Source organism: Ictalurus punctatus, chromosome 3, assembly GCF_001660625.3.
Source record: "Ictalurus punctatus breed USDA103 chromosome 3, Coco_2.0, whole genome shotgun sequence".
NCBI classification, from domain to species: Eukaryota; Metazoa; Chordata; class Actinopteri; order Siluriformes; family Ictaluridae; genus Ictalurus; species Ictalurus punctatus.
The window spans coordinates 33,331,626-33,347,921 of NC_030418.2; the positions used below are offsets into that span (position 1 = coordinate 33,331,626).

Genomic DNA, 16,296 nt, shown 5'->3' on the forward strand with positions numbered 1-16,296 from the left:
AGGGGTATGGAACGGCCTAGTCAAAGCCCGTATCTGAATCCCATCGAAATGTTGTGGGGGGATTTGATACGAGCAGAACATGCAAGAAAACCCTCAAACATCTCACAACTGAAAGAATATTGCATGGAAGAGTGGTCAAATATTCCAGCAAGCCTGGTGGACAATTACGCAAAAGCCTACAAGAAGTTATTTCTGCTAAAGCGGGCAATACCGGCTTCTGAGACCATCTGTTGAATAAATGATTGAAAAAGCTCACCTTCCTCATGGTTTCGTTCAAGTATCAAGTATTAACTTTATTAATAGGTACTGTTTCAAAGATGATCAAATGTTTGCTTGCCCAAATATGCAAAAAAAAAACAAAAAAACAAGCTATTTCCAACAATTTCCATGGAGTCTACTTACTTTTTCACACGACTGTATGACATTTAAAGCTTTAAACATTTTAAAATCTGGTGTATCGTTCTGTTCTCCTGCAGTAGTACAGACCATTCCGAGTGATTAACTGAGGCAGGCTTTACCCTGAAAACATTCGGCACGCCAGCTCAATAGATTTTAAAAAATACCCGTGAAGGTTATTGTTAGCGCTCGTTGAATATAGGTTTCATAGTTTGTACTAATTCTTACAGACTTCTAGTCAATTCGTTAGTGAGTGTACTTTGGTTCTTTAATGTGCTCTATCATAAATACTGTGTTTATCATAAATTTTATTGTATATAGTGCTGCAACTATTTATTATTTTCATAGTCAATTAATCTGTAGCAATACACAATATCAAATTACACAAACTGCGTGTTACACATGGAAACTTAGACTAAAACTTTACATTAACACAACTGTTTGTCCAGTTAACATATATGTATATATATATATATATATATATATATATATATATATATGTATATATAAATTAAACTACAGTCCTAAATTAGTTTGTGTTCCTCACTGACTTTAGTCATATTGTTTTACTTGTGTTTACTTTGATCGTATCATTTTAATTAGACATTACAAATCTAACTTGCGCTAAACTGTTTATCACCGCATCTACACTGCAAGTGAGGAGCAACGCGGCTCCGTTACTAACAGATCGCTCCCGTTATAATAAATGTCAGAATTTACACCGTAAGTGCGCAGATACAGCATATAATGACAATAAACTTGAATTAAACTAAACCTTTAAGCAACTCTCACCAGTTTCCCCAAGCCCTTACATACAGTGGAGCATTTTGGATATGAACATAAGTTTGTGCTCGTGCATCACTGTCGTGCTTCCGTGCTACTTAAGTTTGCAGGTTACAATCTTCTTCATGGCATTTAATATAAAATGCACCCATATCTTAGAGGACTTGGAGGTCGCACACTTTTTCTTTCCGCCGTCACTTGACGATTCCGCCTCCGTCTGATTGTGAGGTCATGTAGGGTATAGAAGGTAACGCTGACATAAACAGTAAACTGAAGGAATTTGTTTTGTTTGACTCTGGGTGTTCTGTTAAAGCTAGCGGCGTCACATTACGTACGTCCGACGCCAACAGCGTACACTTCCGGTTAGTAAAAAGCACGGTTTTCATTTTAGACGATACTACCCTTCTAAAATTCATACACTAGACGGAAGAGTACATAATGCATAGTGTAAGTGCATAGTGTATTGTATGTCAGTCGGTACACAACTTTGCTCTGTCCTCTCTGCCATTTTTCCGATACGTGTTTTCCGAACAGAATGAACACGACGAGTAAATGTGCCCCGTGCTGTGCGCAGACCGACTAATCGATAATGAGATTCGTCATTTCATAATCGATTATTAGCGCTCTATAAATACCTACAGTTTCCACTTCTTTTGTCCTTACAGTGCACTTCACATTACTGTTAGTGAGTCTCTTTCATCTAGAGACTTCATAGTCAAAAGTAAAGGCCAGGTGTGGATTACTGTCGAGGAGATCACCTTGTTTCGCACTCACTCCTTCAATAGATGAGCTCTTTGATGGACTGATCATTAATTGTTCTCAGGAGACTAACCGCTCCGCACCATTTGCTGCCCGTGAAAGCGTTTTATTTATTTATTTTTTTCATGGATTTTCCCCTGGCAAGAACAAATCCACTAATAACTCATGTAGCCGAGGGTCAAGCAGTTTCATCGATAATGAAAGATCCGCTCTGGCTTCTTATGAGACGAGTAGAAAGCCAGGGATGGATCAAGAATGGAGTCCAGTCCCACTTTATCTTCAGGAAGGATAGTTTGCAGGCTTTTGAAACACAAAGCACCTTTTGAGACTAGATCACAGCTGTGCTATTGCAAGTCCCAATTCAGGCCTTGTTTCTGGTGCAGGTCTGTTTATTTTCACGCCCAGTGGATGCGTGCAGCTCTGCATGCTGGATGTGGAACACTGCTCTCAGACAGCGGCCTGCGTTTCTCAAAAGCGGCTCAGGAAGGCAGCGCAGACTGTCCCGCGTCTCGTCTCGTTGTGCTGATAAATATCTGGTTGGAAAAAAAACACTGATCCAGAAACAGGAGAGGGTGTGTAAAAATGGCCCGCTGTGTGATTCAGTAGCTCGGCACGGAGGCTGGAGTGAGTGGGTTTTACTATGGCAGGTGACACACTGAGTAATGCAGCTATAAATTCAGAGTTGGAAACAGCAGGGAAATTGAAACATTTGTCATTCAGTATGCACTGAGATGCCAGTTTATATATCGTTACATCTGAGGAAAAAACTAAACAAAACAAAAATAACAGTGTACACAACTAGATATATCCAACTAGCTAAAAATAAGAGGAAAAATCCCCTTTAAAAGTATAGTATTCCAGACATAATATTGTGACTTGATTAGCCACCTGAGATCTCCAAGATAATTCACTGAAATGACATAAAAAATACCTTCAGTACAGCAATGCTGTAACTTGCGGTTTGTTTGAAGAGGCATAATGCAAACGTGTAACATCAGCGTGTCGTTTATTATGGCAAAACCAGTAATCATCAACATAATCCGAAGCAAAGGCAGACAGCACGAAAACGGGATAATCGCATAATCACGACAAAACCAGCGAGGGTCTGAATCAGGAAACAGAGCACGGAAACGAGAAAACAAACGCTCGGACTTAACGACACGGACGCACGGTATGACTTCGCACTCCGATAAAATATCAGGGCTCGAGTCTTTAGAAACGACGCACAGAGCACCTGGACACAATCGGAAACCACACAGACGACGGGACGGGGCTGAGACGAGACGCAAAATCGAGGCAAAATGTCGATTATGGTGTGAACAAGGAAGAAAGGAAACGTGACAGGAACGTAAAACAAATAAAATCCTGGATAATATATACCATATGGTTTGTGGACACCGGACCATCACACTCATACTGTACGTGGTTCTTCCCCAACCTGTTACCACAAATTGTATAGAATGTCTGTGTATGCTGTGGAATTATATAAAGTTTCCCTTCACTGGAACTAAGACGCCCAAACCTGTTCCAGCATGACAGTGCCTCTGTACACAAACTGAGCTCTCTAAAGACATGGTGTATTAAGGTTGGAGTAGAAGTACTCGAGTTTCCTGCACAGAGCCCAGACCTCATCCCAACTGAACAGATGAACTGGAACACCGACTGCACCCCAGAACTCTTCCCCCAACGTGGCCAGCAAAGGGAATGCTAAATGTGACGTTCAAAAAGCACATATGGGTGTGATGGTTATGTGTCCACATACATTTGGACATATAGTGTAGTTACAGAACAAGGCCTGGAATTTCAATGGTCTGCACTTCTCATTCACCCATTCACACACACACCAATGGTCGCAGAGCTGCCATGCAAGGTGCTAACTTGCCATCGGGAGCAACTTGAGGTTCAGCGTGTTGCCCCAAGGACACTTCGGTTTATGGAGACACGCGGGCCGGGAATCGAACCCCCATCCCTACGATTAGTGGACAACCCGCTCTACCACCTGAGCCACAGCCACCCCTAATTTTCATACAGTATTTGTAGAACTGTGTTAAAATGACATCTGTTTACCACATGCAAGCCAACAGTCAATTAGACGAGACACCAACAAGACACTCGGGACGTTTCTAAAGCCTCGTAAAGTGTCCAGAAAGCGGACTTGCTTCAAACCGTTGCCCCGTTTTTTTTTGTTTTTTTTTCTGGAAGTACTGCAGTCAGACGCCATTCCCATCGTGGTATGAATGGTTCAGAACTGTGGAAAGGATATGACAGGAAGCAAGGGCACACGTTTTCAGCAGGCAGTCAGATGAAAGAACTAACAGACAGATTGTCGCCACAGGGATCAGCGTGATACTCTTCACATCGCACCTAAACCTCTACCTCTGTGTACTGTCTGTCCAAGTCTCCCTCGTCAGGCTGGTGCTTAATTGGATGATGTGGAGCCTCCTTTTGACCTAGTTTGTGGATCGTGTCCTGCTTTTGTTCTTCCTAAATGTTACACACTTGTCTTTAAACTTCTCTCTGTGTGACACTTCATACTGTAGAATTACCACACCGGATAGTCATAGAATTTATTTTTATTTACTTTTTGCTCTCCTCGGAGCACTTCTGTTCTCCGCCATCAAACCTATTTACAGTACACAGTAGCATATGTTTCCATTCCAGTTCTACTCACTGGGGTTTGTTTTTGCAATCAACCTCTCACAGAAGCTGTTTCTATTTATCTTTTAATTTACTGTGTGAATGTATTAAAGGCAGAGCTCTTTAAGACTGCCGGTCCCGTGGTTCCGTGCGAGCTATAAATAATGGGCCGTGTGTCAGCTTTGTCAGGGTGGTGAATTAGAGACTGGTGTGAGCTGTAAAGCGTTGCTTCATCTGCCACTTCAATCTTTGTTGAAAGAGAATTAAGGCGCAGATTTCTGAGTGCTTTATTAGAGCAGGGGGAGTGACAAGGCTTTTTAAACGGTGATTTATGATCAGACTTGCGCTCAGCTCTATACCCGTATACTCCGAAACTTGCTGGGGTACAGCATAGTAGATCTATCTATTCATTACACGAATGACAGTGTTTTGGCCAAACAAACATGTAATCATGGAACGGTTGATGGACTGATAATGCGCTGATAACAGCCTCGCTCGTTCTCATCTTTATCTGTCTGGTTTTCTCTCTGTCTGTCAGCTGTAAGCAGAAGCTGTACCTGGAGAATCTCCCCAACACCAGTATCATCATCCCGTTCCATAACGAGGGCTGGAGTTCTCTCCTCCGCACCATCCACAGCATCGTAAACCGAACTCCTGATCACCTGATTGCCGAGATCGTTCTGGTGGATGACTACAGCGATCGAGGTAAGCGCCAATCCCTCCATCTCTCCCTCCGTCCCATCTGCTGAGGTTTCCTGCGATACGAGTAACCACAGGAGGAGAAGAGTCTGAGAAGTAGCTCTGATTATGTGTAGAGCTAGAACGTTAGAGATTTAGAGCACATTATGCTAAATCCCTTGAAATGATTTGAATCAGAAGCAAGGCCTATTCGACCGAGGAGAAACGTCACTCACGTCACGTGGCTCAACGGCACGCGGTAGCACACCGAGTGTACGACGTGTGGAAGAACATGCCTAGCAGCTCGCTTGCTGTATAATACATTTCCCTGTTGTGTTTGTGACATTTCGAAAGATATTTGCCTGTGACCTCGAAAATTGTGTTTTATTGTTTTAGCCAATGGCATGAAGACGAAGTTGAATGGGGGGGGACAATGAACAAAACAGTTGAATGAACAAAATAGTTTTGTCAAAAAGCAATGAACAAAATAGTTTTGGTTCATTACAATTCACTGGGAGGTCAGCTGCAAAGAGAACCACTTGGCGTCGCTAGTATTTAACGTTTCGTCTTCTTTCTCTGTTTGAATTGTTGTTGACGGTAATGCCGTAATCATCGTACTATAAAAACGCTAGATACTCTCAGGCTCAAAAATGAATCGAAATAGCCGTATTGAATCGAGTGAATTCAGCTTCAGGCGGAATGAATGAATGCTACAGGCCACCAACAAGCTTTACAACTCATCCACGTTGAGCCTGGACTGGGACGATATAAAAGAAAGGAAAAGTCCAGCATAAAGTGTGTTAGCATAAAGGTCACAGCAAGCCGCCAGAACAGCTTTAATGCTCCGTAGATTGTACGAGTGTCTGGAACCATATCGGAGCCATGAACACGGTTCTTTCCAAAGATCTTTCCTCGTTTAGCGCTTTGACGACGCCAGCGGAGAACATGTCGCTCCAAAACCTCCCACAGCGTTCAAACAGCTTGAGATCGGGTGAGTGTGAAGGTCATAACGTAAGATCCTCAACAAAGCGTTCAGCGCGCCCTCACGCCATGTCTCTTCATCCTGGAGGAGAGCGCGCCAACAGAATAGAACACAAAGGCGAGAGGAAGTGCGGGGTTTCATTTTTTTGCAGCGAGTCTTCTCTCTAAGGGGCGCAAGTGGAGCCAAAACATGCCTGAATAATAAATAAAACATAACAGAGCCACCGTTGTTTTTTTTTATATATACATATATATATATATATATATATATATATATATATATATATATATATATATATATATATTTATATTCGCATTGTAATTTATTGTACTGGGTTTATGTGCTATTACTTTATTTATTTCCTCATTTTTATTAGCGCGTACGTGTCGTGTGTGTGTGTGTGTGTGTGTATACTGCTCATCTGAATAGAGATTATTCACAAAGAAATGCACAAACGCACCCAAGTGATTATCCACATGAAAAGGGATAAAGACGCATTTAAACCAGATTAAAAATGTTATTGCTAAATTAATTTAGCAGGTCTGAGATATCATTTTGTACATTCAAATCTCATTCATACAAAATCTCTCCCAGTACAGCCAGTTGTAAATACCTGTTTACACCTGTTGGGAAAAATACGTCAGTAATTACTTAATTCTAAAAATATTTATTATGTTTTAATGGTGAAAAAGCATCAGATTTGATGAAATCATTTCAAACGTTGTTTACCATAAGGCGCTGTATGTATGTATGTATATATATATATATATATATATATATGGGGTTTTTTGGTCCCGTCATTTCTTTTACTCAGAAGCCCCTGGTATACAGAAGCCATGGAGGTGATCCCCCGCTGGCAGGTGTCACGCTGTCCTTATCTAGACAGCACCTCTAAGGAAGGCTGTCCCGAGCCATCAATTCCAGCTAGCGAGAGACAGACAGACAGGAAGGGGAAGTGAGAGAGCGAGAGAGAGAGAGCTCTTGTTAGTGTACAGTCTGGGAAGGCACTGACTGACAGACTGTCAGAATGTCACCCCATTCCTTTCATACTAGTGTGATTGATTTTCCTCTGACTTCCTCCTGCTTTTCTTTCTGCTCTCACCGTATAGGTCGTTGTTTAATCATCGCATCCCCATTATTAAATGGGAAAAAGGTCGACCCGGTATCGTGACGTTGAGACTCTTAACGCACGACGCTCGAACGGGGCTATTTTTTTCTAGTCTTCTCTGAGCTGTTAGGAGAAACGAGTGCATTTATTTATTTATTATTTATTTTGCCACAGCAAGTACAGATATGAGATTTCCAAAAACACAACACGAATATATCACTAAAGCTACATTTGCTAAATTTTTAACAGTCGAACAATAAATATTGTTTTAAATGACTAGTCGAACTGTCGTCTTATTTTATGATTAAAAATCAGAAGTGTAGCAAGAAACCCGTTAGTGATGAATAGGATTGGACAGTGATGTGCAACCCGTGGCACCGAATGTTCCACACTGTGCCACAGTGCAATGATTTTATTTCAGGTGTATTTGCAAATTTACAAGTTTGACAAAAAAAAAATATATATATATAGCTGCAGGAGGAATTTCTTTGGGATTGGGATTAGACAATCACTCATTTCCCATTCTACTTTCCTTACCACCTACCTCGATGTTTTTTCCACCACCCCAACTAGTCCACACCCCCACATCCACATGAGTCATCTATTGAACCAGCCTAAGCAACACAGGTTATCAAAATGTAGGGCATTGCAGAGGGCCATGTGTGAGGTGGCAAATACCAATAAAAAAAGATCTAATCAAAAGACTGCATCAGACCTGCCAGCCTTTTGGAGTAGGAAAGTCATTCAAATCATGCCTGATTTTTTTGATCATAAAAACGCCAGATGAGCCAATTGACATTTGCGTAGGTGTTTTGAACCTGCTGATATTAACGGTCACTCTCTGGCGGACGTTTTGGAGTTCAGAAAGTTTGAATACGTCTGCCCTAACATTTAGAGTACATCTTGTTATGTTGTTATGTTCGCGGTTTTTTGTGGAAGTGAAAGCTTATACATGGTGCAATACAGATAATATTGTATATGTTGGCGGGATAAAGGATAATGAAATTCATGTTTTATAGAGAGAGAGAGAGAAAGAGAAAGAGAGAGAGAGAGAAATCCCTCTGTGTTTAAACCTCAGCTTTACTGTAGAGTGAAGTGTGGCTCAGTGGTCAAAGCGTTGAGTGACTGATCAGAGGGCTATGAGTCCAAATCCCAGCATTTCACATTTGCTCCTTGAGCAAGAGCTTTAACCTTCAGCTGTTTGGTTGGATCCTGTGGAAAAAAGCATCAGGTAAACGGAAATGGCGATATATATATATATATATATATATATATATATATATATATACACGAGTGATATGAAAGCTCCTGCCCCATCCGATTTCTCCTAGAGCAGCGTGATAACACATTTCCTTTGATGTACATCAAGTTCTGAAGAGGTCATGAGGAGGAACAAGCATCATTCGCTCATCCCGCTGACACATACATCTGCCGTTCACGTGGAGCCTTCTCCACTTTTGGCCTTCAGAGCTCTCTTTTTAAATTTTGTCTACTACCACCACACCAAGACGTACAAGTGCGACCTGAACTTTATGATATTTTGCTTGGTTGGACATTTTCAAAAGGTAAAACGTTGAGAAACGCTTAATCCGAAACAGTCACGCCGAGCTAGCGCATCGCTCTCATTAAATCTCTCATTACACTCGGGCTGCAAACCGAAATCCGTTCCATTCGGCTCCAGGTAATCGTCCTGTAATTAAACGTCCTCTTTATTGAAGCTCACTTTACCCCAGAAATTCTCTTTTTTTTATGCTCACTAGTCTGATCTATTTAAACGTTAGATGGATATAAAACTCCGCACATCTACACTAATATACCTAATTTAATTAGAACAGTCGCCGGGTACTTCAGCTTAACTTCACATGACTTTCCAACAGATATGGACTCTTTATAAGTGTACCGCAGCGCTGTGATGCTCGATTCTGATTGGTCCGAAAGTGTGGATGAATGTTTTATAACAGCAGCTCTGACGGGAGTGCAGCTGCAAATCTCAGCAGGGTGCTTGAGTGCTTGAGTTTTGAGATTTAAGTACTGGAAAATGTTCAGCGGTGCTGGAAAAAGAGCTTGAATCGTAAAAGGTCAATAAATACGAAATCGCTAAATAACTTTATTTACTTTTGATAGAACTTCAATACTGACTCGATATTCGAGCCCCCGCTGCAGACCCTCCGTCCCCGTCCTCCCGCTATGCGCTCACTCGTTTTAACAGAAACAGCTCCGGTCCACTTTTTAGACCCCTTTAGTGGCTTCATTTCCTGCCAAATAAATAAAAAATAAGCACCTAGTGATATATCTAGGACTTCTTTGGAGAAACCGTAGCTGCTTTTCCGTAGAAGAGAGTCACTGAGAGTACTGCCCTGCCAGCGTGAGGTCCTGCGTTCCCCCCAGAGGTACACCTCTCTCTGCGGCTACGCTGTTCAGTGAGAGGCAGGGAGGAGCGGTACATTCTGTGCGAGAGAAAGAATAAGACAGACATCCCGTCACTTCGCTTTACACGTAAACGTAGGCGTGGCAGCAGCTCAGACGTAGCCTTAACGGGCCGCGTTTCAGTCACTATTTCATACTCGTTCCGTTATCCGGCAACAGAAACAGAAAAATATGTATTACTGCATTAAAATGCAGCACGCGAGCACAGAGATTATTAGAGAAGTAAACAGACGTAAAGGGCCGACACTAGTATGCGATGATGTAACGGATAATGTTAATTAGCGATTGACATCATCCAGCGACTTTCCGTGGAAAGTTGTTGACAACAGTGCTCCTGTCACTCAGGAGCAGATCGACGTTATGGTGAAGATGAAGCTTTATTGGTCACGTATACAGTGAAATTGTTTTCAGAGTGCAGGGTCAGCCATGATACGGCGCCCCTGGAGCAGAGAGGGTTAAGGGCCTTGCTCAAGGGCCCAACTTGGCAGTGCTGGGGCTTAGACCCCCGACCTTCTGATCAGTAGCCCAGAGCCTCAACCGCTAAGCCACCACAGCCACCGCACCTCACTCCGTCAGTCACATGACCACCTGGACCTGAATCACGTTCTTGTTAACTCGTGTATATAGCCACAGTTTGCTGTTGCCGTGTTTACGGTCTTCGGTTTATGTTTAGTCTTTGCCGTCGTGTTTTGCCACAAGGTCATAGTGCCTTTTTTGTGTTTCGTTTCGGTCTTTATTAAAACTTATTCGGTGCGTCCGCACCCATCTCCACCTCCAATCGTGCCGGAAGCAGTGCCTGGGAAATGCAAATTTAGTCCAGCATGGCTGGAAAAGGCGCCATAAAAATCGGTTGTGTTTTAATTATTATAATATATACGAATATGTTTGAATGACATGTCTTGTATAGTCCTTGAAAACAAAATGCTTGAAAAGTCCTCGAACGTTCTGGAATTTCATTATGAAGCATCTGTACAATCCCGGTCTCAGGTTTATATGAATGTGCTCGTCGTCATTTATTTTTGTTTCCGCAGTAAGAACTTACCCAGGGACGTGTATGGAAGATAAACAGATTTGTAACCGTGTGTGCGATGATTGATGAGGTGAAGGAGATGCTTATTTAACATTTATGGAAGGAGTCTCAAAAGGTAAAGCTGTAACTTTAAGTATTTAGAAGAATGTACATTTTGCGATTTTTTTGTAACATGACACGTGTGTGTGTGTGTGTACTCGCATCCCTATTAATATAGGGAATAATAGTGTGTGTGTGTCCGCTCGTCCTCACAAGTTTGGTCTACCAGAAATTGTCCCCAGAACGTGGAAAAATGTCACATTGCTTTATTAAAGTTTTTTCTTTTATTTGAAGTGACAGACGTTTTTACAGCTTCAACTGAAACACGAGTCTGTCTTTGGTTTGCTCCTAAACCTTTTAGAAATACACGTCCCCGCATTGGAGGATCCAGCATGTAGTCCCCGATACAGACTTGCACAAGTATGTGTGTGTGTGTGTGTGTGTTGTTTTTGTCTTATTAAATTCAAGTGAGAGTTAAAAAAAAAAAAATCACGGAGCATTTGTTTTCAGCTACTATAACGTAAGTGAAGAACAGGAACTCACTCTGTAGATATGCCGCGGCATTAAATGGATAAAAAGCGACGGTGTGTTGTTCTCTAACTGCTCCACTGGCAAACTGCTGTGTTCTAAATCCATAAACATTTTGTATGGGTTGCGCCTTTTATAGGAAAATCGTCCGCTTTTGGTGGTAACGGTAACTCTGGGCGTCATTACACCACTCTGTCATTGATCATTTTCCTTTAAGAGCACACCCCGGAGTGTTTTATTCCTTAAACGATTACGGATTGAAACGAAGCCATCCCGAGCCTTCTGCTTTTGCAACGTGTCCCACTCGCAGCGAGTTCATATTCTGAAAGCATGCCTTAAACACGAGCACCGCTTCTGTTTGAGCAGATTTAATAGCTTTAATAGAGGAACCGCTCTCTCAGGACTTGGTGCTCTGGGACTGCCTTATTTTCAGGAGAGAAATATCAGGATGAGATGAGCGCCTGACTTCACGCCGTTTGTGTTTTCACCTTAAAAGAGCAGAATGTGCTGCGGATTATCGATTAGCCTCCGTGTGCCCTTTTAGCTGCAGCAGTAGGCGTTAATTAGTGTGCTGTTATGGATTCTCTGATTATTCCTTCATAAGCACAACCAGAATACATGCAGAAACGCACTGTATGAATTCACACACACACACGATGGCAAACCCAGCTCGACAGTGAGCGATTGCTTTACATTGTTGTACGTTTGTCGTGCGTATGACAGGAGTGAATCTCGCAGCCTGGCCGTGTTTCCCACCTGAATGTCCCCGACTCGTGAATGAACAAGGAAAAAATCTCCGGATGATGAAACGAGCTTTCCGGGAGCGTCGTTTCCGCGCCGCTGTTGTGACACAAACAGCGGGAATTCAGGTGATTTGCTCCCCGAGACACGTCGAGCGGTTCACAATTAAAGACAGCGTAATTACTACAATCGGACCAGCTGAGGCTGAAAGCTGACACCTGCACAATGTGAGTCGCTTCAGTCTTTCAGCACTTTTTCACGAGTTCTCGTTCAGTTCCTCGTCAACAGCTCCGGCAAAAAAACACGTCGCCTATACATTATACCAGTGCACAGTGGGAGATCTGAAACGTTTCACTCTTTGTGCTTTGAAAGAAACGATAAGTGAAGAAGGTGAAGAAGTTCTTCAAGAGTTCGCCACTGAAAACTGGGACTTCGTTATTAGCTGTGGGGAAATAACCGCAAAATACAGAGTGCGTCCGAGCAATAATATACTCGGCATAAGGAAGGAACTAATGTGTCGTATGCTGGCTGGTTCGGGATCCGGCCGATCGATGTTTGTAAGCTTAAGCAAAGTCATTATTTGGTCAGAGTCATTGCTCGGATTGAAGTTTTACCTGGAGAGATTTACGTGTGGAATAAATGCTTTTTCTCTCGGTTTATCGATCAAATGAGCGCCCAGTTCCACGGAAAGTGAACACCGGGGCTCTAAAATCAAGCACTTTAATACATAAAATGTGAAAACTAGAGACGCACCGATACTAAATCTCTCAGCCGATACCGATAAGCGATTATTCAGAGCGATTCCGATCACCGATACCGATACCTCTGCCTTTTATCGCTTCTTTTAAATGAATAATAATGAATTCCACAATTCTGAAAGGAATGTAAATAAAAACTTTATTCTTTCCATTTCAGCAAGTCGCTTCACAGTAGCCGGTCTCATCAACGGAAAACACATTACTCTAATTAACATGAACACATCAACTCAATTCTGAAGATTAAAGCAAGGTTATTAACTTAATGAATGTTATTCATTCATATTAACACTGACTGAATTGTAAAAAAAAAAACCCTCCTGTTAGTCTCACATTCACTCCCCACAAACACGAGCATTTCCACTTCATCACTGAACATCAAACTGGTCGTATATCATATTGACTTTTTTATATATTAACATTAACTGGATATGAAATATACTATTCTAATACTATTGAAATATTCAGCGGCGTACTGGCCCTTTAATTCAGCTCGAGCAGCTCGGCAGAAATAAATCCGACTCGACGCCGAAACTCCCGCTTCACCGCTGCAGCGTCCGGCGTGAAATTTGACCAGTGCAGAAATGATAGAGATTACAGACTGCACTTTTGTCGTCATTCCACACAAGAGACATCATCTTCACACACCGCACGTAATCGACGTGTTTTTCCGCCCTCTTTTGATCGACAGGATCGTCTGATGTTTCTAAACTATAGGGCCGATGGCCGATAACGGGAAAAATCGCCTTTATCGGCCGATACATTGCTGCATCTCTAGTGAAAACTAACGTATGGCCATGAAGAGCATGTCTAACTTTATATCTACCTTTATTCACAGCCGACGGCCGAATAAATCCCGCCCATTCCACGCTCAATGATATCCTTTATTTCATTTATAATCAAAGGCGACCGTAGATTATCCAAATTGATTATAAAGATGTTGGGTCTATACGAGCTCAATTACCTTAACACGGTCGAATATTAGAAGTTAACAGGCAATAGCAGGCAAGCCGCGTCTAGCGCTGCATTTTCCGTTTATGGAAAAAACGACGATTAAACCATAGCACATAGTGATCGCTTGGATATCTGCATCATTATCCACATCATCGTGTGGAGTTTCATCTCCTGATGTAAAAGTAGGTCAAACAGGAGCCTCGTCATCGCTCTCGACTCGACCCCCGTTCATACGTAACAGCTCGTGACGCCATAGTGTCAGTGCATTGTGGATTCTTTTGTTTTTCACCCCATTTTCGAACAATCCACGGAGCGCTGTCCGTCCTCTTCCGCATACACGACACCGTCGGATAGCAGGGGTGGCCGATATGACGTGTTTAGTAAAACATGATATGTATTATGATATATGGGTTCGCTCACAAACCTGCCTGTAATACTGTAGTGTTTCATTAAAAAAAAAAAAAACAGTTCAAAATTGTTTATTTATTTATTTTTTTTTCCAATTCCGTGATATAATTTATCACGGAATCGATATTATATTGTCATATCGCCCCAGTCCTAGCGTCGCTGTGATTCACAGGGGAGAGCGGAACGTCGGCCCTCCCACCCAGACAGCTCGGCTAATTTCGTTGAGTCGAATGGGTCACGCGAGTGCATCGCGTGACTAAAAACACGCCATCGTTTTTGAACATCTCCGTTTTATCGGTCCGTGCTGCTGCATGGAAAACGGCGTTTTCAAATCTCTCGCTTGGGAGAGCGTTTTCGAAACGCTCTGAACTGGACTCCCGACGATAGAGTAAACGCTTTTCTCTCGCTCCACTCGGAGAACAAACCGAACCCGTTAGGCCGGTGTCCATTTCGCCGTGGCATGTAACCAACCTGATCTAAGCATAACATTCTCCGCATGAGGAAATCACACTTAGACATCAAGCTAGCAATTAAAACGCGATTAGACAGACCGACTCAGACCGTTTCACAGCCTCGGCTCTGCATTTCCCTAACGTGATCTGTGCAGTAAGCGTAAGCGCGGTGAGGACGTTAATACCAACAATCCCTCATCATATTAGGGAAATATGTTTACGACGTCTCAAAGTAGAGACGTCAAATTGTTCTTGTTCTAGGCAAGGGGTTTGCATGTTCTCTCCGTGCTTCAGGGGTTTCCTCCGGATACTGTGGTTTTCCTCTCCCAGTCCAAACACATGCGTTGTAGTCTGATCGGCATTTCCAGATCGCCCGTAGTCTGTGACGGTGTGTGCGAGTGTGCCCTGTGATGGGGACCCAGTCCAGGTTGTCCCCTGCCTTGTCCCCCGAGTCCTCTGGGATAGGCTCCAGGCTCCCCGCACCCCGGTGTAGGACAAGCGGTGTGGAAAATGGATGGCTAGATATATACCCGGCTAAATTTATTTCACAGTATTTATTGAAGTATTTTGATTATCGCTACACGATTAGATGCACTTTTGCGGGCTAGAAGGAAGCCAAACCTGTATTCTTTTAAGGGTTCACTACAGGATGTCGTTTTTATCCCAGCGACTGTGTATAAATGATTCACCTGCCGGAGGACGATAATTGAGGTTTAGCGTGTTTGGTGGTCTGGGGACCGAGGTTGACGTGAGTGCTGTCTTCAGACGGTTAGTGCACTAAACCAGATAAGCCCTCTGAAGATGTCCTTGGCTGTTCTGCTGTCTCTGCAAGGCTTCCTGCGAAGGGGGTGGCTAAGGCCAGAAGCTCTCTGAGAGGCCCAAGATGGGATTGATTGGAGTGTGTAAAAGAGACAGTGATGGACTGTTTAGCGCTTCAGCTCCCCTGTGGCATCGGAGGTTAAAGTAAAATCGAATCCTGTCATTGCCTGGCCTCAGAAACGCTGTCAATAGGCATAAGCGCCTGGCTTTCCAGTTGAATTCTGGGAAGAGTCTCTGTTCGGCGCACCAAGACTCGGCGGTATCGGGACCGTCCATCCGACACGCACGGATACACGACATATCACATATTTTCATCTGGACGGGTTTTGTGTGCGTCAGAGAAAGCGAGGAAACGGCGACACTTACATTTCATAGAGAGGAAATTAAAAAGAAAGAATTTGGAAAGTGCTGGCAATAAATCTCAGAAGTGCATCAGAAGTGCTTGCAGAAGCTCTTCTAGTCTCAGTGACATGCCGAGGTTGAGAGGAATATCGAATATAACTTTCTCCGCTCTTACTACTTTAGACATCAGATGTCTTTTTTTTTTTTTGCTTCTTTTTTCGTTTTTAATTCACTTGACCATATGGCTTTTTGTTGCTCTGGAAACAAACCCCTCACACACTCATCCTTATATACGCAGATGGTATGCTAACTCTCCAAAGCGCTTATGGCCCAATCTGCCCACCTCTGTGCCCTGTGGAGAGTCACTGGTGGAAACGGCTATTCTGAAGCTTTCTTGGCTAATAAAAGCTTAATTAGGGAACGAGGCTAAAGTGCTCACGCTCGCCCGGTTCAGCCCA

At 42.9% G+C, this 16,296-nt stretch overlaps 1 protein-coding gene across 1 annotated transcript in view; it reads left to right on the forward strand.

Annotated features, from left to right (window-relative positions):
- The window catches only part of galntl6 (polypeptide N-acetylgalactosaminyltransferase like 6), a 253,498-nt gene that overhangs the window by 67,024 nt on the left and 170,178 nt on the right, over window positions 1-16,296 (forward strand). Inside the window, exon 5 of the mRNA XM_017464226.3 lies at window positions 5,114-5,280. Coding sequence (XP_017319715.1) covers window positions 5,114-5,280 — 167 coding nt within the window. The remainder of the gene's footprint in view (window positions 1-5,113; window positions 5,281-16,296) is intronic.